This window comes from Cladophialophora carrionii (assembly GCF_000365165.1).
Source record: "Cladophialophora carrionii CBS 160.54 unplaced genomic scaffold supercont1.11, whole genome shotgun sequence".
Classification (NCBI taxonomy): Eukaryota; Fungi; Ascomycota; class Eurotiomycetes; order Chaetothyriales; family Herpotrichiellaceae; genus Cladophialophora; species Cladophialophora carrionii.
Window position 1 is genome coordinate 178,297 of NW_008481818.1, and position 21,903 is coordinate 200,199.

A 21,903-nucleotide genomic window follows, 5' to 3' on the forward strand; every position below is an offset into this window, starting at 1 on the left:
GGGGCACTCTGCAGGACGTATTGCTTATCAGAGTGTCGGATGTGGAGGCTGGGGTGGGATACCTGTGGGATGGGAAGAACAAATGCACAGAAGAAAGCTGTGACAAGCTGTCGAGGTCGCTTGATGCGGCTCCTGCAACGCCATTGGCCCCGCTGCACCTTTTGATACGAGGTACCCCGTTCGACGTACCCCGTACTAGGTCATGTCCGGAGGAGAAGGATCATGAGGTACGAGGCTGCGAGGCTGGGAAAGTGGGGTGCATACCCCCCATGCGAGGAGGTCGATATTGACGCCGCTGGACCCACGGAACCATCATAGCGCTACTCAGTATTGTGGGTACTATTCGCGCTGGAAGCAGAAAGCTTACTCGCAGCTGGTCTTTTCATAAATTGTTCATTATCTGACGTGGCCGCCGTATCGATATTACAAGTCTCCAGGCCCAACACAGCTAAGGAAAGGCAACCACCATACCTCAAGAAGAAGGCAAGCCACAATCGGTTCCACCCAAACATCGTGTACCAATTGCAACGATGGAACGAACAAGGCTTTCAGAAAAGGGGCGACGGGGACTGAATACAGTCAGTCACTGGGGGCGTCAACAACAAATAGCGTGTGGGACCAAGGGAGGATTCTCGTCTATCGGAATGCCATTTCCAATATTAGCCGTTAGACTGCAACCAAAAGCCGTGGGACTTTGTAGCCGGTGCCCGTGCAGAGCACTGTGCGACAAAAACGTACAACATGTTGCGTGAGCCCTCCCCTGGGATTGCTGCAACATCTCGTTCGGTGGCTCAGCCATGGCGACCTGATCTCGGAGTGACGGCGTCAGCGGCTGCGCTGGCTTCCATTCGCCAGTACCGACAGAACCAAGTCATCGAATCTCCTGATACCGTCCCGACTTCCCTCACCTTCACATTGTGCTCGATGGTGAAGACTTTGTCGAATCGAATGCGGCTCGCTTTGTGGAGCTTCTTGTCCCAACTTGCAGGTGTAACGGCGATGGGGCGCTTGTTCATGAAGGGCTCGTTGGGGAGGCTCTCCGCTGGGGTACCTTCCATGTGGATGATGGCGTGCGCATCACAGTCTTGTGCATTCAATCCTCGTCTAGTGAGACCTTGCTCGCGATACGTGGCGATTGGAATGGCCCAACTGAATCCGTGACCACCTTCTCGTACAACGGCGAAACGGCGAACCTTGGTCCAAACATTTTCTCCATAGAGCCCTTGAGACGAGACTCCAACTTGCCTAGTGGTGAAGGTCGTGTTTTCACCGGTGTCATTTTCGTGCCATAGCACCATGAACACCCTGCCGATAGTAAACCAGGTGCTTTTTCGAAGAATGAAGTCGACGTGCAAGCTCGACTGCCTTGTGTCTTCGGACCTCTGGGAGGGCGCGCCAGCGCTTCTACGTCGCTCCTGGGGTGGTACGAACGCCGGCGTCATCGCGCTGAGCCTGGAGACAGACAGGCTATCTCCGCCCGGCATTCGCACGCCTCTGGCACTGCTCATTTGCTGCACAAGTGCCTCCAAGGACTGAACCCTCTGCTCGTCGTGATTGCGCCTATCTTCTAGTTCAAGTGTGTCAAGGAAGTGTTGACATTCGTGGTGGTCAGGAAGGCTGTTGTACTTTCTGACCAGTAAATATAGCCTGATGCAGGCCCGACGGAACCTCGCGCGCGCCGGCACATCACATTGTATGGCTTCTAGGAGGAAGAGATAATCGTCGACCTCAAAAAGGTCTGATCGCCCAGTAACGATCCCTATCCCGTTGATGTCGTTTCGTGCCACATTCTGGATGAAATGGTAGAGGTCATCGCCCAGGCAAAACGCTGCTCTGGCTGGGGAGTGGTCTCTCTGAGCGCTGGTTCCAGAGAAAGCTCTGCCACTCCTGGGACGTGCAGCCAGACGCTCTCTTTCGTCATCCAGGTCATCATGGAAAGCCATTTCGTCGCTTCCAGCTCTGTATTTGCCCCTTTCAATTGTGTCGGACGACTGAATACCTCTAGGCTCGTGCTGCAGATGGCGACGCTCTTTCTCACGGTCTTCGTCTCTCCCCCTCCACGGCCTAGAAGGCGTTGCTGTCGTCAGCTCTTTACCGCCGGTACCCTGGGATCTTCCATGCTTCGGCCTATCGGGCACGTCCCTGCCATACTGGCCATAACCTGAATCGGGTTGAGACATGACTCCACTTGAATAGGAACGGACAATTTTTGCGTCCGATACTGAGGGATCCAAGCTGACAGTACCAGAGAAGGACGCGCGAACAGATCTCAGGTCAGACAGCGTCGAATCTGGAGTACATCCCAGACGCTGGAATCTCTGGGTGTCACACTGCCACAAAACAAGGCGGATGAGGCTCGGAAAACAGACAGATAAAGGGACTGGCTACGCACGATTGGCGCATCTTATAGGCAATATGGTGGCCACCCTCATAGCAGGGTCGCGGCTCTTTTCCTCTCCTCCCTCTCCCTCCCACAGAGGCATTCTGCTGCAGCAGGGTGCATGCGAATGCAAGTCGACAGACGCCAATTGGAACGATCATCGAGGGGAGCGGGGTTGCAGCAGCAAATGAAGCTGAGCGATGCTCGTAGCTGGCTCATGGCTGAGAACGAAGCCTGTCCAGACGAAGGTCGCTGACGGGTAATGGGAAGATATGGCGAGGGGGGTGGATGGTTTGGGAGAAAGTGGCGCCAGGCGAGGGATGTGGTTCGGGGAGCAGGTGCTGCCCCTAGGCGGTCCAGGCGGGGCTGTTCGGTAATGATAGTAATGATACAGGTGGTATTACAGGGGCGTGCCCGAGACAAATTGGTGGTCCGACCGGGCGTTTACCTGCCTGAGACCCGTGATCCTCCACAACCCCCATGTTCGACCCCGGGTGCAATACGCCCGTCGCTATCGTTCCCCTCGACTTTGGCTGGATTGCCTCACCGTCTGTGGCTCTCATTTATATCAATGGCACATCTTGCACCAGACGGGGGGCATCCTCGTCCTACCATGAACACGTCACTCAGCGTTCGGCGGAATGATGTTATCGAGAATCTGGACCAGGACCAAACCAGCTGCCGTCCCACCACAGAAAGAGTAAGCCCAGACCTAGCCTGTTGCCTTCCTTGCACCGTCTTGACACGTCCACAGCTCAGATCCAAATCCTGAAGAGTCGCTCTCGCCGCAACAGGTCCCAGATGCCACCCGAGATGACTCTAAAAAGGAGGAGGACAACAATGTTCTTCCCAGCGAGGTTCTTTCACACACGGACAATGTTGACCAGACAGCCAACGGATCCTCAATTCTCGAAGCCGTGCGCATGGAGCAACAACAATCTGATACACCACTGGGAGAAGCACCCTCCTCTCGGCACTCCGCCCAGGAAGTACAGCCGTCGCCTGGCTCAGATGAAGGCGCGTCGAATGTAGCTCAGGACCCACAGGCTACTTTCGAGAACCAAACCTCTGCTCCGGGGGACCATCCGAGTCTACCAGGTCAGCCCGTCAACACTCAGGACCCGGGCAATACTTTGCGGAATCGCTGGTCACGACTTGCGAATGCGGCGGATTCGATGACTGGAGATTTGATCTTGGCGAGCGATCGTCGACGAGAAGCTATTGAAAAGAGAAGGGTCGCTCTGCGAGCCATTCAAGAGCACCTTGAGACTACGCAAGATCCCTCTTTGCTACATTTACGGGATGTGCTGTCCGATTTGCAAAGCTCTGAGCAGAAATTGCTGCACCAGGATGAAGATCTCGTTCCGCGTGGGGACGATATCGTTGCCCAAGGCTCCAAGATATTTGGCGTTGAAGCAGATACTTCTCTTGAGATCCTTGATGCACAGGGGATTTTTGTGCCGCCCACTGCCACAGCCACAGACCCGTCCGTTCTCTCGGCAGACGATATCCGACTCGACCGAACCTCGGAGGCTCGGCAGTACCTCTCGAGAAAGGGCGACGTGGACCTTTTGAGGGAAACCCTGATGACCCTCGATGGGGAGCAGGACCTGGCTTCTACTTTTCCCGAGGTAGCGATGCCCGCGGACCAGCTGGAATCAAGAAGACAACAGCTTGTACTCGAACTGGAGCAAGCGGAAGCGGACCTAGAAACACTTCACAACAACTTGCCAGACAGAAAGGTGGAAATCCCCGACGATCAGCTTCGCTCCCTTCCGACGAATGAAGACGCTTCATCCCAACATGACCGTGATTCAGCAATAGGCGGCGAAACGTCCGGCCAAGCTTTGCGGGCGAGTACTGGCGGGCAACAAGACGACCAGACCGAGAGCCTTTCACAGATCCTGGAACACGCGACAGACGAAAGTCATGTCAGACCAGAGACTCTAGTCAACGCCTATCTCTTATATCAGTTGCGACGATCTCCTGAAGAGCGCGAGGCTTTCTTGAAGACTGTGGAGGAGAAGCTGAAGTCGGAAAACCAAGCAGGCCGTGCGGACACGATCAACGACATCCCACTCGAGTATTGGTTCGACGACGAGAAGGGAACCAAGAAGTCAAAAAAGTCCCAGATCTCGCTCACGAAATACATCTTCAGTCAACCAAGGTCCAACATGACCGACATGGGCACGGCTGAGTATGGACCACTGACGCATGGGAATAGCGAGCCGGCTGACCGTCGGGAGCATGCTCAGCACGACCCTCGCGAAGAGTTTCGACAACACAGGCTTTTGGCACGCCAGAAAGCCAAGGGCACGAATTCCCTCCATTGATTACATGTTTGTGCAAGCCCAGCGGAGGATACCTCTTGTTGTTCGGATGCTTCTACAGTTGTTGCACGTGTACATTTGTTGCAGATGATTGTTGTGCGCCTTGGGTCTCCCGAGGTATGCTTCCTACTTGACATTCACACGATGAGGCTGCCTGAGCCTTGACACCCGCTGCAAGGCCTGCTGCGACCATTATTTTCTCGCTAATTGCAAGCGCGCACACCCCGGATTGCACCATGAACCTATCATACGCCTGGAGCCAAGTTTTGCACGGCGTACTCAGACGGCAACGGCGCCGACTTTAGACAATCACAGTTGTATTGGACTTTGAGACAGTATGGTCTCGATCCTGTCTCGACTGCATGGTCAGGGAACTGCCGACATACCGGTCACACGATGCATCGCTTACAGTAACCTGACGACTTGGCCTCATCCTCTACGGCTCAACCCTCGGTGACCGTGACCTTTTGGGATGGTCCTGGCTCTATCACATGTGAATCGTTACTCTTCGCCCACTGGCTTGCACAGCCTCAATCCTGCTCGAGATGCTCGGCAGATGGTGAGGCTGGCCAATCGAAATGAGAAGGCGCTGAATAATCCCGGGATAGTAAAAGTGGACAATTTTATAAACGAGCATTCCAGGTTTCTTCTCTACTGGGCAATTCGCCTCGGATTGGCTCATAGTTTGTTCGAACTCGTCTTGTCGAACGACCTACGAGCAACACGCGGGTGGCGCCATTCATTGAACGAACCCCGACGTCTCTATGACTTCTTGACAGGCAGTAAAATTCCAAAGTCATGACGAAGCTTTCGTGGAGCCAATCATCCTGAACGATAGCCTCTGCCGACATTGCAGGCGACAGCTTCGGTCGCAACAGTGGCATCTGATCCCTACTCTCACGGCCGCCGAATAGTCTGATCGCAACTGATCCTGTCCCTCTAGGCATCGCGGCAAGTTTGAACGCACATTTTCCGGCTGATGGATCGAAGGTAAGCTTTGCAGAATGTTCTGGGGGAGCCTAATTTCGACCGAAGGATCCCTCCAGCCCTGCCGGCAGTCGCCCCTGGGCCGGGACGAGTGGTTCCCTACTGGAGAACCGTGAACTTAGTTAGGACGTCCGGAGTCCCTACAGTAGGATCGAGTGATCTGCAGCCGAGCCAAGTGTTTAGGCGCACCTAAGGCATCCCCAGTATCCACAGGCTACTCGATACGCACCCCCGCAAGAATGGCAGAGACTCCACTTGACGAAAACATCGTCCTCATACGAGTACCGAAAGGATGAGTGACCCATAAGAAGTTACTCTGTAGACAGTCCGGCACTGAATGACATGCACAGGGGCTGGCAGTTCTGGCAAAGACACCCATCGCAGTGTGATGGCCGGTAAGGCCCCGTTGTCGAAGATGACCCGACCCTCAGGCCCCAGTGGCCGGCGCATCGATCCCAAAGTTCCAACTTCAAGGCAGAGAGACACACCCGTGAGACCCAAGCCCAAGGGGAAAACAGGCCCAAGGCTCGACCAGAGCGCCACGTCTCAGGCGGCAGGCAGGAAAAGCGGCAATGTCATACTACAGTATCAGCAGACAGCAATCACGGTCGCACAAGGGCATGCGTGTCTGGACGATACAAACTCCGGTTTGAGGCGAAAATGATGAGATGGCCATTGGAAATACAATCCCTGGATCGCTTGCTGTTATTTGGCGGCACTTTGCCCAATCGAGAGCGTGGTGTTGATATCGTTGGCAGTGCCGCAAAGGACCAGTAACGTGTACGCAGCACGGAGTACGGAGTACGGGGTCCTGAGTACGTCACAAAGAGAATGCATCATGCAAGCCCGCACTCGGTTCGATCCCACGACGACCTATCGTGTTTGTGTTTGTGCTGGTACTCTTGCTTTCCATGTCCACACGGGCAGCAACACGCAATCATCATGATTCATCACTATTGCTCGGACGGCATTGACGTACAGTACCACGGGAAGAAGAAGACAGCCTTAGTAGATTTCCTGTCTGCCGCCTTCCACCCCGTGACGGAGAGAATGCACCACTTAGGTGTTGTGTAAACCATTCCCTTCGCAGCCTGGGCCATGCATAAGCGTCACTGCAGCGGACGGTGTGAGGGTGTGCATATATCGTGCCACCCGATGATTTGCTTTTGAGAGTAAGTTGAGCAGCGAGCGCGCTGTTCGACAATAGATCCAGCCCGCGCGCAGCCGAAGCAAGCCGCTCGAATAGGCACGTCTTCGTTATGTGTTGCATATCTGGGATTAATTACAGTAGCCTCGATGGTGAGGCGTATGCAGAATGCTCATTTACTTGAATGAGTCGCACTCCTTTTCCTCCATACTTGGCGTATGCATGCATGCATGCATGCATTCCAACTATCGTATAGTATCGTGTATGGGCTACATACAGTACTCCATACTCCCAGAAGCCATGTAGTCATGCAGTCATGCAGTCATGCGCTGTAAGACGCGTCTGGAGATCACACCAGCGCGAACAAAGGACAGGCAGCGAGACATGCAAGCATGCAAGCATGCAAACATGCAGGCAGGCATGCAGGCGAAGGGACGGGCTAACTTGGCCGTGCTTGTAGCCTTTCGCTTCCGGTCTGGGTGTTTGGCGTCTCTACTCGTACGCCACTCGTACTTGCACTTGCGTAACCTTTTGGACTTGGATAATTAATCAAACGACCTCGAGGCACGAAGTCATTCTCACGAAGACGAGCCTTGTTTACTTGTGTGGTATTGTACGCCCAAATACCGGTTGAACATTGAACCCTCCATCTCCTACTATACAAGAGCAGAGTAAAGCCCGGACACAATGCAGCGCGTGTAAAAGCCAAACTCTTGCTAACTAGTGACGATCCCCGTGTTTGTGGTGCCGCTTGCACATGCACTGCGGAGTCTCTCGTGAGGGAAGAATCGAGATCGCCGGCCGGCCACCCACCCATCAGCTCAAACCTCAACTCGGCTCAGCTCTGCCTGCTCAGCTCAGCTAAGCTACAAGTAGCGACCCCGCAATGAGGCTCTGCGGACGCATCCGACGAGAAAGCCGGACGGAGCGACGGAGATTGACCGCGCACGCCGCGCTGGGCTCATGCGGGGGCGGACGCGCACTTCCTCTGCCCTCGATGCTGCTGGATGTCGGTGTGGTCGTTCTATGTACACTGCATATATCATATCATTGAAGACGGGGGATGAGGCCGGCATAATGTCGGTGGCGTGGACTCGGTGTGTAGACTCGAAGACTTGTGACAATGTCCGTGCCAGTCAGGCAGCTAGCCATTTGTGCTATTACATTGTCCAAGCTAAGTACTTTGTCTCATCAATGCCGGCTGTACAGAGTGGATTGCATAGTCGTAGCTATTTCGTGCTTCCATTCAATCATTCATTAACCCATTAATCAATATCACTGACTAATATGACATGCTGATCCCGTGGCTGAAAACGAAAATCCCCCGAGCTGTGCGGTATCGATCAAAACATCATGATTCATCAACCTGCTCAACTGAGCGTCTCTGCCACGATCCAGACCCCGTAAAGGACTACGGTCGCGCGCGCCTAGACGTAAGGGCCGTGGCCGATCACAGAGCGTTCTGCGTCCTGCGTCCTGTGTCCTGCGTCCTACATTCTCCCACCTGCCTGTCTTCGTGAAGGAGTAAACTTAACAATGACTCGAGGTCATCGTGACATCAAACGTATTTTAACATCGAGTCCCGTCCCGCCAATCACCTCGTTGCACGGTAGATGAACGTCGTCCCGGCAATCTCCATCGCCGGAATTAATCACCTGACGTTCCGGTTCTGGCGGTCTCGAAAATACCCCAGCAAATACGGCAGCGTGGCGTCCGTCACCAGGCCCACGTTCATCGATTTGACTGTATGTTCGACGGTGTGGACCCGACCGTAACAGAGACGGCTCGCGACCGACAGTCTCTGTTCCGGACTGGCCTTCTTGACTGCGATGTCCAGTTTGCTCGACGTGAGGATTTCCCGGTCGAGCCATCGGGGCTCCGTGCCGACCATGAAGATGCGCGAATGAGCCTCGACATCCTCCGACGAGTTCCCAAACTTGGAAAGGCCACGGTTCCCGTACGTGTTGATCTGGAGGCACACGCAATAGCCCCGATCCTGGCGGACCACGACCATCCGGCGAATGGAGCTGTAGATGGGCTCGCCATACCGGCCGGTACTGACTTGGACTTTGTTGTCGTTGTTGTCGCTGACGTAGGTATTTTGAGAGGTCATGCTGTTGTAGCCCTCGTGCCAGAGTACGGCGAATACCCTGCCGATGATGTAAAAGGATGACTGCCTCACAAAGTATCTCTCATCCAGCTTGGTCTGAACTTGGAAGAAGGTTGCTTCGGCTGGCACGGAGTACTTTCGCGGCGTGGTTTCGTTTTGACCGTTTGCTGGGGCACGCGAAATGATGCTCTGGGGTTGTTGGTGAGAACCCGGCACGTTGTTCTGGTCAGGTCGTTGTGGGGTTTGAAGATCAATGCCAGCGATGCCGGGGACAAGGCTTTCCACAGCATCACCCCTCGACGCTTGACCCGTGTTGTGAGCAGATGTGGTCGTTGTCGGTCTACCTGTGACCGACGGGTCATTGCCACGGGACACAGCAGAAGTCTGGACACGCGAAGTTGTCTGCTGAATTGGATTTTGGGCGGAGCCGTAAGTTTCCTTGCCCCGGCCGGCAGAGGGAACTGGTGGGTTTTGAACTTGTTGGCGCACTGGAACCCTCACCGCGCCGGGGACAGGGACATAATTGGAGGGTGGACTGCGATCAATCAGGAGTGTGTCCTTGTCCGAAAGAGAATTGCTCACGCTGGGCGAGGAAACACTGGATTTCTTGCACTGTTCGGGGAAGTACTGTAGACAGGCTGGCCGTGGCTGGCGAACTGTGGCTCCGGCCGGTACCGCGGTATGTTACTGCGACGGTGAGCAACAAAGCACCATAGCCATACATATCTGGATATTCAGCATAATCACCTTGGTTGCCCCACGGGCTGGGGTTCGCTGCCACTCTCCCGCCCATCACGCCCCCGTGCTGCCGGATGTTAACACGTCGACTCTTTCTTGTGACCGACGACGAGTACCTCGTACTTACCACGGGAGTCGGTACCACTGGGCTGTGACATGTCGAACTCACATCACGGACAGGATCAGACTAAAGTTTAAAATGTGACTGGTCGTCTCTCTGAACGCCTTGGGCCGGCCGCGGGAGATATAGTCGCAAGGACCCAGGCGGGGCTCTGTCTGCGAGTCTGCTTCGGCAAGCTCAGCTGCTTTGGCTGCTGCCGAAACGTGGGAGGGCATGCATCTTCGACAAATATGCCATGCACAAAGCCCCCGTTGCTTCAGTTGGCGAGTCCGCATCCAGTGTCGAGGATTCATGCACCCACGGGCCAGAGCGGCAAGCACACGATTGCCATGGGCGAATGAGCATGTACGGGCTGCTGCATGGCTATGAAGACAAGCGGCTAACTCGAGAAAGGGCTTGCGGACTTGTAGGGGCTGGACCTGCGGGCTAGGCACCGTGATAGTTAGACTGAGACGCTGAGATTTGTATTGACCATACCAGACATGGGCGCTGGGTGGAGGATGAGATGCGCCTGACCAGAGGTTAATTATGCGACAGCCACATTGGGGAATTGCCGACGCCGAACTGGTGGTCGGGGCATGCATTGCTGGGAATTGCTGGGGCTGCTGGAGCTGCCAATCCCGCGCAAGGCATCCATTAGCGCCGCTGCAGGCGTGCCCATGGAACGCCAGCAGGGCACCCCGGGCTCGGAGGGGCTCCCCTAGAAGCGCACGAGCAACCCCCAAGCCCAAGAAAGCCGACGCAGCTGAGCACACCACACACCCTTGCCGGAACCATTCAGCCAAGAGGATTGCGGCACGTCAACTGTCAACTTGTCGTCTCTCAACTGCCCCGTGCACCGCGCCATCTGCCCATTACTCAAGAAGCCCAATTCCTACCCTCCTGTCCGAGCCCAGCAACACGATTTCGACTCCTGGGTCCATCTTCCTGTTCACTAGCATTGCTCGGGTGTCACGTATGGCATCCACATATGAATGCGTTCAACATGGCATTTCCTCACCAAGTGGCCTCTGCACCGGCGGCTTTTCCAGTGGAACCGGTACTTTCGCAATGAGTAAGGGCTGAGGTCCATCATGTCCTGGTTTCCTTGCTTACACCCGACGTGCAGTGAACAACCGGATGGCAGTGGTCCCTACGGCAAAACTCAGCTACCGACCTCTGAGAGCAGTGTTGAAAGTGCCGCAAGTCACGCCTCGAAAGAACATGATCCGGCGCCTGAAGCAGCAGAGTCCTCGGCCTGGAGTCTTGTTCCACGCACTGGTGCAGATGAGCCCCCAGAGCTCGAGGAGGCCACGCTGTCTGAAACGAAAACGTCCGTTCCAAGAAAGGCCAGCTTCGGAGACGACGTTCAGAGCCAACACAATGTCACTCGCCGCCCGGAGTCGCACAGAGTGAATCCCTCGCGGGACGCCTATGTCTCGGCATTCGAGGTCGTCCGCGCCACAAACCAACGCGTGCTCGACCAGGTCTTTGAGCTGAATTCCACAAGAGGCCCACTGCTGAAACAGATCGAAAGCCTCCTCCGTGCCTTGGATGAGTTTGTGCGCCACATCACCGATCACACTGGGCCCCCAGATGTGAGTGATGATCTTGCGACCAAGGTCCAGGTTCTCCAGCAGCAACTCGACACTCTCCGAAACGGCCAATTTGCGTCTCTGCAGGCAGATGAAGCACGGCATAAGGCAATCGAGGACGACATCATCCAATCCCTCCACCGTTCTGGTACGTATTTGGACAACTTGCTGCGGTCAACCCCGGCCAGCCCCAATCTGAACCATGAAACCTCCCCGGATCTACGGCAAGATCCAGCCATCGTTGGGAACGGCCTTCAGGAGCAGTCTACCGACGTCCTTCGATATTTGACTCAACTCGGCGATGTCGATGCTCTTCAGGAAAAGTTATCTGATCTCTACACGGAACGCGCACAGCTCCTAGAGGAGCAGAAGTCGAAAGCCAAGCTGGGCGTCAGGTTGGACGACGACTCTCTGGCCTTCCTCCAATCCTCTGAGCGCGAAGCAGGGGAATTAGTGGAACAACTGGAGTATGCGAGGCTAGTTCTAGAGGCTCTGAAGCAACTCACAGACGACCCAGATGCCCAATCCCTCTCGAACGACGACTCCCCTGTGTCCGAGGTCGACGAGGACTCCGCCGGACTGCGACTTCTCGAGGACAGCTTCACGGCCGAATCACTCCCAGCTGCCCCCACAGAGAGTGACAAGCAGCTGGTGGTGCGCCAAAGGCTCGAGGCACACGACAACGACTTCAAATTCATTCTTGAAAGCGCCGACGACGCCGCACTGGGAACTGCCCTTTTCATCAACGCCTGGATGCTAAAGCGGTTGTTGCATCTCCCACGAACCTTGGACAGGCTTATCTCCATCGTAGAGCAGCTGCATCCCGAAGCGGATCTTGAACGCCTGGAGCGCACGTTCCTGACGTACTGGTTCAACGACGGTTCTGCGACCGACTTTGCGACAAAGAGGTCGCTTGCCGACCAACAAACGATGCGAGCCAATACTCTGTCCCGGTATTTTGAACCGAAGAGCATCGCAAGCGACACAGCCGTGCCTGGTTCGTCGCCTCTACTTCAACTAGGCCCGTCCGTCCGCACCAGCGAGATCATTGAGCAAGCCATACGATTCCAAGGGTTGCGATCGTCGCAGGTGTCCGAGGCATAGTGCCGATGCCTGGCCGTCTCCACATAGCTACAGTACTCCGGGAGATACGCCACTTCCAGCCTACCCTGCCTCCAAGTCAATTCTTGGTCACCGAATACACAGTACTGACCATGTACATTCCCTGGCCATTCTGTCCCTTTCGAGTAACACATCGTTCTCCTGATTTCTGGCATTAGCTCGAAAGGGCGTGTGTCCGGCGGAGGCTCCATGCGGTCAGAATGCAATCTACTTTTTGGAGGATCGCCCACGGTTCATATCTCGTTGTTATACATTATGCTTCACGCGGGCGGCAATAGAGGACTTCTAGGGACTCCGGGTGGACTTTGAAGCGGCTTTTCTCAGGTGTCGGTTTCCGGACAGAATCCTGTACATCAAGTGATCGGGGCCTCGCTCCATTGCTGACTTTAGGTTTCCTTTTGTCTGTGTGCTAATTAGAGCGTACGGTTTCTGACGAATTGAAAAATAGCTGAATGGACAAACGAATCAAGGGGCTTGCGTTTTCCATCCTGTTGCATCCATCTGAAGCTCATCTCGCCCTCTGGTTCCAGTGAAAGGGAGCCACCCCAGAGTGAGCTATCTATGACCTTGCAAGCCCTAGCGTCAAGCATACACTGGAGTACTCGCCTGTCGAATCGTGGTGCTACACGCCGTGAGTGACCGAGGGACGAGCTCGCCAGGCTCTACATGTACGGCATGAGATGCTTGACATACCCGCAACAGAAGTTCGTCAATGCCGGCGAAGACAGAGCCGACTTAGAATCACCGAGCACCGAGCTTTTACTAAACGATCCCTGAGTTGCCTGAGAAAGACATAATTATCATCATTTGTGACGGTGTAGCTTGTGTCTGCGCCTTCCATGGTGGTGTTCATCTGAACGAGTACACCACAGGAGGACACGCGACTCGAGGCTTTGACTAACGCTTGCGTACCGTATCGTAGGACTTAGTTTCCATGGATGCTGCAGACTTCACCAACGTCAATGTGCCCACCGCAGCTGCGAAGCCGGAGATGACGTCCATGGCATTGTCCACCACTATCCAAACATGCTGGAAGGGGGGGAATCAACCGCTCCGGATCCAGAAAGACACTGGGAATGCTCACGCACCCGCGCAGGACGCAACAGATGATTTCAGGTTGAGAAGACCACCCGAGCCTCACAACGTGGGTGCCACATTGAGTTACAGTACTGGCCTCGACAGAGCCTGACAAACTGGGTGACAACACGTTCCCTTCGGGACTTCAGATCTTCAGCACGGAAAGCCGCTGCTGCTGACTCGATGTATTCGCGCATCGACTTCCATTATTAGCCAGCCTGGACCTGCTCGAGACGTGGGTGCTAATTACAGTACAACCAGAGCAGTGTTTCAAGCAGGTTTCCATCAGGGCCGCTTCCGCTTCCGCTGCTGCCTGCTGTCTGGTGCCTGCTGTCTGGTGCCTGCTGTCTGGCGCCTGCTCGTCCAACTGTCCAATACAAAAGTTCCGTCTGCGCTATTCGGTGGACGTGGGAAAGAGTGCCCGCCAGACGACTTGACCCAAATTCTGTGGCCTTGGGAATTTTGACTTAGGCAAGGCCCTCTCTCGTGGCAGATGTTCAATGGCATGACCAGGAAGACAGCAGGACGATGATGTGGGATGTTCAATGGCATGACCACAAAGGCAGCAGGATGATGACGATGATGCGACCCATCTTTCCCCGCCTGGAAATGAAAAGATGAACGGCGAGGCTTTCATTCAGGGTGGTCACTGGTCACTGGTCACTGGTCACTGGTCGGGCAGGGCAGCCTTGCTCCTCTGCTCAGCCCTCATCCAGGCCCTCAACTCCAGGTAACCCGGCTCTTTACCGTATGATTTGTGGCATGACTTCAAGCCGTGATTGCTCGGGTAGTCAGAGAGGTTTGTTTATTCTTCGCGAGGGCCCTCTGCCGATTTGGCGCCAGCCGTGAGAAGGCCCCCAGCAGGTGTACGGAGTATTGTCTCGTAGTATACGGAGTAGTGATGGCAGGATTCGGGCACATAACGTGTGAGGAACAGCCATCTTGGGACCCGTCAAGATATCGTTATCGTTGGTCGGATCTGTATTTTCCCCCCTGCGGTCTTGGGTTTGACTTCTACGTACAAGAAAGAGAAGAATGCTTGTCAATGATATCTTCACCCAAATGCTAAATTACCTAGCAAGGTGGACTTGGACTACAACAGATCTGGATTGCACGAAATGCAATATCTGAAGACCGGTACGAAGTCCACAAGCCGGAAGCAGCCCTCTAATGCCTGATCTCTCCGTGGCGAGCATCATTGTCCTGGTCGTCTTTGATGGCGAACAAGATGCACATATGTCTGAACAGTCGGTTAGGCCACAGTATATGAAGCGAGTCTACGTGGCTTGGGGACAGCTCGAGACAGACGCTGGGAAGCAGAGGAATGCTAAGACATCCTTCGACTCACTGCGATCGAATTCGCTCGTATGGATCAGTGAGAACTACCTTCATTCGCGTGGATCCGTCAGGACGCAAGACGTGTTGTACAACCTTTGTACCGAACTCTGGCCCCTCATCCTTCAAGATCTCATGGCATGCAGAGACACACTATTCACGTTCCTTCTGGCATTGTCTATTTGTACATTCAGCCCTTGCCTCGTACGTCGAGTGTGTCATTAATCACCCTCCGTCTTGACGGAACCTCCAGCGCCGTCGCTCAAGCTCAAATAGAGAGCAAAATCCCATAAAGTCAGACAAATCATGATGGTGATTTATCAGCTTTCCAAACGCACATTCAGCCCCGATCGTAACGTCATGATATCGTCGCCGAAATGAGAATAAAACCTTGTTATCATGCAGCAGTGAAGTCATAGCATATCGGTCCTCAGCCCTGGGCCTTGAGAGAATTGACAGCCTTATTCACCTCATCGCCAGCAATCTTCTCCCACTTCGACCTGTCGTCCACATCCAGTGCTTCGAAGTCACCGATCTTATCGTAGAGCATGCGCGAGATGTCGCGGTTGATCGAAGTGTATTCGTCCTTCGTAATAGTTTGATCATGGTAGTGTGGCTTGAGAGCAGAGGACACGAGCTTCTGTACGTCCTCTTTCGCAGTCAAGGACATCGCGGCCGTTGTTGGAGAGCCCTCGATTGAGCGTGGACGGTTAGTATAGCCCCTGCCCCTCCTTGTCGGAGAAGCTGGAGTCGAGCGAGTTTGTGCGGCGGTGCTCTGGCTATTCTCTAGGATTCGGGGTATCCGACTACGGGGTCTTGGTTGTGCTATTATTGTAGATGTTGAGGGAAGCGGAGGTGGAGCGGGCGGAACTCGCGTTCCGTTAGAACGACCAGCACTCAAATTCCGTTCTTTCGATTCAGGCGGATTCGGTCGAGGGAGTGGGTATTCAATCGATGGATAGATGGGCTGGATGCTCGACGACAAGCCACTTGGCGAAGATGGCCTAAGGGTTCCCAGCAGAGGTGGTGGGGTCGCAGACAGAGCCCGGGGCGAAGAATGATTTGAGGGCAGAGGAGACAAAGCTGGGGAAGACGGTCGCGGTGAACCTTGGTCTGCTGAGGGACTTGCTGCAGGGCGAGGTGAAGGCCGAGAAAGGTTCAAGCTATGACTGCCAGAGCCCGAGTCTTCGACTTCTTGTAACAGCGATTGAAGGAAACTGGGGCCTGTCGGGTCCATAAGAGGCTGCCTCCGCGGAATTGGACTAGTAACACGTGTCGGCTGCCCACGTCGAGAATTCATCGCGGTTGGTGCGTGACTCTCGGACACGGCACGAGCGGATGCACTAGGTCGCCGTCGTTTGTTCGCGGAAGACGGTTCACTCTCAGGTTCTGCTGGAGAAGACGTCGAGGACTTTCGCTTCCGCTTGCGAGTAGTGCTGGGTCCGTTGGATGAAGCTCGTGCTTGGTCGAAAGCACGCCATGCCATAAGTTCATCGGCGCTTTCGACTGGATGCGGCGATTCTCTTGCTCGTCGAATTCTGGGTGTCACTTCACCTCGTGGGCTGCTGGGAAGGGTTGGCTCGGTGTCTCTGAAGCGGTTGGCGGCTCCGTGAAGTTCTGCAACCTGCATGCGGCGTAGCCAAGCGTCGTGAGCCTGTTGGTTGGCTTGGTTTCGTTGGCGATGGCGTCTCAAATAGCTGGCTGATGATTCGTCGTCTTCATATGGGAAGTCGAGGTCGAGGTTGATGCGTGACCATACGGTCTGCCAAACCTGATTCCAGCTTGACTCGTGGCCTCGCTGTCGACGTTGCTGCCCTCTAGTTCGTCTGCGGGTTTGGCGACTCGATCGAGAAACCTGGCGAGGGTCCAGTTCCCGCTGAACCCTGCAGTTGTCACAAAACCAGTGGCCATAAGGCACCTCCTGTAAACCGACACAATATGTGTGCCACAGTTTCTGACAACCATCACAATACATGAGAACGTCTTCGTTGTCATCTTCGCCACATGCTTGACATGGTTGGTCTTCATCCTCCTCCTCGGGAATCTCCAGGAACATGGAAGGGTCTAGGTCGGCCACTTGTGTTCGGTCTTCGACGGGATAAGATGATACAACGTCGCCTGTGTCGATGTCAGTCGCTTCTGCGGTTGGGATATGCCCGGGGTGTTGTGCCCTACCATTGATTTTGTGCATCAACTCAACGAGATGGAAACTGGCGCGGCAAATGGGGCAGCTGTTTGCCCTTTCCACCCATGGTGTGAGGCATTCATTGTGAAGATAATGTCCGCAGGGCCGTAAATGTGCGATCAACTCATCAGGGTCTTTGGTGGCCGATGTCGTGGAGTTGGCTGCATCCGGGATATGGGCGCTGCTCGTGACGCGAGCCGCAGCGTCGATGTCAGTCGGTGGAGACTTGGCTGGACTGATGAGGGGAGCTGGAACTTCGCCACCAGCAGTGCCCAAGTCCCCTAAACAGACGATACAAGTGTCTGACATACAGAATTGTAATTATTCAGGGGATTGGAAGGGAGTCGAGTGGCGGGAGAAACATGGGTGTAGTATTGGTGTTTGGTGGTGGCATTCGATTGCGGTCGTGAGAGGAAAGAAGCGAAGGAGGAGACCCGATTTACATGTCAGGGCCCAGCTCAACGAGGCAACTCGGCCGGGGACTTTCAACCAATGGAAGGCTGGTACTCAAGTGAGTGTGACTCGCTTCGGTTTGGTCTGGCTCAGCAGGCACAGTCCTCGGCGGCCTCCTCGGTTGAATGAGGGTTGTGTCCAGTGGAGACCGACTGGCTCTAATCGCTTGAGAGTGCAGGTGACGCCTGTTTTCATGCCTGAAAAGTGAGGACAGCAACGAACCCGTGAATAACAGGGAGAGAATGCAAACCTTATTTTCCCATTACTATCCTGAAACATATCTTCGACGAAGGAGCGGGGTTACAGATCTGGGGTTAGTGAATGTGTTTCTTCCCAAATAGCGGTGAATTCTCAGCCAGGACACCAAGTAAGCCGGGCGAAGTTTTGCGATAAGGGACCAATGGCGGGAGTGGGCTGCCCTTGTACGTCCATTTTAGACCATTACGGCTTGATTTCAAACGTGTGCCGCATTTCAATGTGGAAGGATTCGAACACATTTATAGATCGGGCGGGAATCTTCGAGCAGAGCCGACATCGTCGTTCCAAAAAGATCGATGGCCGTGTGCTCGAAGGAAATAGTCATGAACCAAGCGCAGAAGGTGTAGTAAAGGAAACTTGACAATGGTAGCGTGACCGTACGGGTCTTTGCTTTCGACCATGGGATTGGAGGTCTATCGCGTCGTCTCGGTCTATCGATTCGTCTTGGTCATCTGCGGCAGTACTTGCTCTTGTCGATGCAAAAGCTGATGATTCTGCTTTACTCGAGACCGGTATCAGGCGAATCTTGCCATGCTAGCAGAGATTTGGGAGGACCCCCATGTTGTCCCTCATGTTAAAACTCCTGTCCATGCTTGATCGCATCTACACCTCCGCAATTTCTCTCAGACGTCGAATCGTTGATCTCGTGGCAGCCGCAGCAGGTGTTCTGAACGCAGTTGTTAGAGTCTTAAAACTCGCCCCGATGTACTTCTCCCTTGCAACTTACGAGACCGTCCAGGCGCCACCGGCGACCGTCTTGTTGCAGCCCTTGCATTTCCAGATTCCGACTGCCTGTCGCTTGACCGTATTCTTGCCGCAGAAGGTACAGACGTATCGGGCGTGTTGGCTGATTTCCATCTTCTTGACTTGCTTTCGAAGCGAGGCGCCATAGCGCGTCGCATATTTGCCGGTGACGCCAACCTCTGGGGAGTGTCAGTGCTGTTCCCTTAGCATCAGAGAGCGAGTACTGACTCTTAGTGCGCTTCGTCATGGTGGGTGTTGCGACGAAAGACGATGGAGTGTTGAGAAGGAAAGGTCGACGGAGTGTGCGCTGAGATACGTCGTCCTTGCAGTCGACGAGAGGACAATGGAGTGTTGGAGAGGAAAGGTTGATGCAGTATGCGCTGAGAGACGTCGTCCAGGCTTCGCAGAAATTCAGAGCAGTGCGATTAGTGGCTTGGCAGTAATTGCGGGTGTGGCTCAATGGTTCACCCGGCAGTCCCGGAGAGCGTCGCGTGCGCGTGCCCGGGCATGCTGGCACGCTGGGCACCTGGGCCACTCCGAGTGCACTCTCACATGCCTCGTGTTCTGATGCTTACCTGGAAGGTACCCGAAAACGACCTATCATTCCACCTTCTTACCTACCGAAAGGACCCTTCTCACTCTTTAATCAAAGGGAGTTCCAACGACTTGCGTCTCTCGAAATCTTGGCCTGGCTAGCAGATGCCTCATATGGACATGCATTGGCCCCGGACTTTCTGACTTCCTGACGCGACACCCCTAATACGTGGTGCCCTGGTTCCAAAAATACCCGCTGGTAAAAGGCTACCGTAGGGAGGGACGACATCTTCTCCGCCTCCAGTAATCAAGCGTCCGCGCCTAGGCCTGCCCCTTAAAAAGCCGCCCCTCAGGGCACGTTAATCCGCTAGTTCTCGGGTGGTGCACCAATGGAGTGATGGCTTACACATGCAAGTTTCAGGGCCCGACGACGTCTAAACAACGTCCTCCGCGTACTGAGTACTGGGTCCTTTCCTTTTGCGCGCTGGTGTGGCTGGTGCCCAGCTCCATCTCTTCGCGTTTCTAGCGTGCCTCGTGTTTGCTGAAATCAAGCCCCCAACACCCGAAAAGTCGACACCTTGCACTTTTGCACACCGTATCACGAACTTGACTGCTGCTGACCGGTTGATTGACGCCCTCAATAATTAATCTGATTCTCCTTCCGTACCTTTTGTACCTTTCTTCTCTACGCTCTTTTGACGCCGACCGTCTCGTTGTGCTTTCCTCATCAACCGTCAGCCCACTGCAGCTCCCACGATGGCCGCAAACCGCCAGTACGACATCATCCTCCTGGGAGCCACAGGCTACACCGGAAAGCTGACCGCCGAATACATCACCACCAACCTCCCAACCAGCATCAAATGGGCTGTCGCCGGGCGAAATCAATCGAAACTGTCCGCTCTGGTCAACGAGCTGAAGTCTCTTAATTCCACACGTAGTCCGCCCGACATCATCACGGTCGGTAATCTCACCACCCCTGACTTGACCCCGGTCGTCAAGAAGACCAAAGTCTTCCTCAACACGGTGGGCCCATACCACCTGTACTCTACACCGGTCGTCGAGGCATGCGCTCAACAAGGGACTCACTATCTCGACGTCACCGGCGAAACGCCTTGGGTCCGCGACATTATTGTCAAGTATGAAGAAACTGCCAAGAAGACGGGAGCGATCATCATCCCGGAGGTGGGCGTCGAGTCCGCGCCGTCCGACCTTGTCGCCTACATCGCTACTCGCCTCATCCGCAAGGTCTGGGACTGCGGCGTTATGGACGTCGTTGCCTCAGTCCACGAGCTGAAATCCTCGGGCCCAAGCGGCGGCACTCTGGCAACAGGCCTGGGCTTGGCGGACCACTACTCGGCCAAGCAGATGAAGGAATGCCTGACCAATCCTTTCGTGCTCTCGCCGACTCGCATCCGTCCGTATACTGAGAACACCATCTATCCACCAAACCCCGAGCCAAACACGTACCACCGCACTGGCATGCAGAAGTTGACCGGTGTCTGGAAGTACCCCCGGCTAGGCTGCCTCGCGACTTCCATCACCGCCAAGCCCAACGAAGCCATCGTCCACCGCTCGGCAGGTCTGACCCCGTACTTTTATGGCTTCAACTTCAGCTACGAGGAGTATATGGCTGTTGGCTCGCCCGTGGTGGGATTCCTGATCCACATCGCCATCTCATTGTTCGCTTTCCTCTTGGCATTCCCGCCGACGCGAGCACTTATCAAAGCCTTCTCCAAATACTCGCCCGGCAGCGGCCCATCCAAGGAGTCGACCAAAGGCGATGTGTTCGAGCTGCGTGCCGTGGCCGTGGCCGAACAGCTCGCCAAACAACCCCGCAAGGCGCTCGCCACGTTCCGATGGGAAGGCGGCATCTATCATCTCACTGCATTGCTACTGGCCGAGGCGGCGATGGTAATTTTGACAAAGGAAGAAAAGGTCAAGAAGGACCACGGTGCAGGGATCTTGACCCCCAGTTGTTTGGGAGATGATTACCTCGACAGATTGGGCGATGTTGGCGTCAAGATCAACGTGCAGCAGATTGGCGACTTGGGCAGCAAGTGAGGCAGGGCAAGGCAGGAATGAAGGAAGGGCCCGAGGGGGTGGAATAATGAAATCGGTAAGACAGTCGTTGCAGATGAGATAGAAGCAATGAAGGAATGGTTTACTCTCTGCACCGGTATGGCGGTGATCGGCAGTGCGCTGCTGCTGAAACCGAGTTGAGTCGATGACAAGGGATGAGGATGAGGTTCTCAAGGGTCCGGTTACTCTCTGTTCTTTGCATAGGTTTTCTCTGTACTGTACGTGTAGACTTCCCTTGTCAACATTTCAATGCCAATCTGAAAATGTCTCCGTTACAGCCACCTGTAGGTGCCTTCGTGTGCAGCAGGCGGCGCTCTGACCAGGGCTGCTGTGAATCTCCATCCGTCCCAAAAGGTGTGTCGCGGATGGTTATGAAATCTCGTGGAAAGCGACGTGGGAGGCATGTGTCTAGTTCTAGCCATCCGGTACGTCGTGTAGCTACAGATGTCACTTGAGGTTTGCAACGTCGCCTTCAGGCTTGGTTTCATGCAAAACAGTCTGACACGCTATGAGGGCCTAAATATGCACCGCTTTCAGACGCGGGAAGCGTCAGGTTACTAGACCGGTCCTATGCCATGGTATCCAAATCGCCCGGTACCGATTGAGAGAAGAAACCCCCAGGAGAAGTACCCAGCATGCAGAGAGTAGCCCTGGGTTGTCCATCTCCCCTGGACACCTAGAATTGCTTTTTCTTCCTGTTGCTCGAACCTCTTTTCTCTTCGCTCGATT

The 21,903-nt window shown here is 54.7% G+C and overlaps 7 protein-coding genes across 7 annotated transcripts; 3 read left to right on the plus strand and 4 right to left on the minus strand.

Annotated features, from left to right (window-relative positions):
- Positions 1-791: 791 nt before the first annotated feature.
- Positions 792-2,180, minus strand: G647_09794 (uncharacterized protein; the record flags this gene model as incomplete). Its single annotated transcript, XM_008725787.1, has 1 exon — positions 792-2,180. The coding sequence occupies one exon, from the start codon at positions 2,178-2,180 to the stop codon at positions 792-794; it is 1,389 nt and encodes a 462-aa protein (XP_008724009.1).
- Positions 2,181-3,024: 844 nt separating this feature from the next.
- G647_09795 (uncharacterized protein) lies at positions 3,025-4,713 on the plus strand (the record flags this gene model as incomplete). Its single annotated transcript, XM_008725788.1, has 2 exons — positions 3,025-3,080; positions 3,135-4,713. The coding sequence occupies 2 exons, from the start codon at positions 3,025-3,027 to the stop codon at positions 4,711-4,713; spliced, it is 1,635 nt and encodes a 544-aa protein (XP_008724010.1).
- Positions 4,714-8,495: 3,782 nt separating this feature from the next.
- G647_09796 (uncharacterized protein) lies at positions 8,496-9,850 on the minus strand (the record flags this gene model as incomplete). Its single annotated transcript, XM_008725789.1, has 4 exons — positions 8,496-9,489; positions 9,537-9,641; positions 9,702-9,759; positions 9,820-9,850. The coding sequence occupies 4 exons, from the start codon at positions 9,848-9,850 to the stop codon at positions 8,496-8,498; spliced, it is 1,188 nt and encodes a 395-aa protein (XP_008724011.1).
- Positions 9,851-10,886: 1,036 nt separating this feature from the next.
- G647_09797 (uncharacterized protein) lies at positions 10,887-12,491 on the plus strand (the record flags this gene model as incomplete). The annotated part of the gene is made up of 1 exon (XM_008725790.1): positions 10,887-12,491. One exon carries the CDS (start codon positions 10,887-10,889, stop codon positions 12,489-12,491), a length of 1,605 nt encoding a protein of 534 aa, XP_008724012.1.
- Positions 12,492-15,351: 2,860 nt separating this feature from the next.
- On the minus strand, positions 15,352-17,415 carry G647_09798 (uncharacterized protein; the record flags this gene model as incomplete). Its single annotated transcript, XM_008725791.1, has 2 exons — positions 15,352-17,039; positions 17,097-17,415. 2 exons carry the CDS (start codon positions 17,413-17,415, stop codon positions 15,352-15,354), a joined length of 2,007 nt encoding a protein of 668 aa, XP_008724013.1.
- Positions 17,416-18,420: 1,005 nt separating this feature from the next.
- Positions 18,421-18,808, minus strand: G647_09799 (60S ribosomal protein L43; the record flags this gene model as incomplete). The annotated part of the gene is made up of 3 exons (XM_008725792.1): positions 18,421-18,484; positions 18,545-18,740; positions 18,790-18,808. The coding sequence occupies 3 exons, from the start codon at positions 18,806-18,808 to the stop codon at positions 18,421-18,423; spliced, it is 279 nt and encodes a 92-aa protein (XP_008724014.1).
- Positions 18,809-19,851: 1,043 nt separating this feature from the next.
- Positions 19,852-21,156, plus strand: G647_09800 (uncharacterized protein; the record flags this gene model as incomplete). Its single annotated transcript, XM_008725793.1, has 1 exon — positions 19,852-21,156. The coding sequence occupies one exon, from the start codon at positions 19,852-19,854 to the stop codon at positions 21,154-21,156; it is 1,305 nt and encodes a 434-aa protein (XP_008724015.1).
- Between the last annotated feature and the right edge of the window lie 747 nt (positions 21,157-21,903).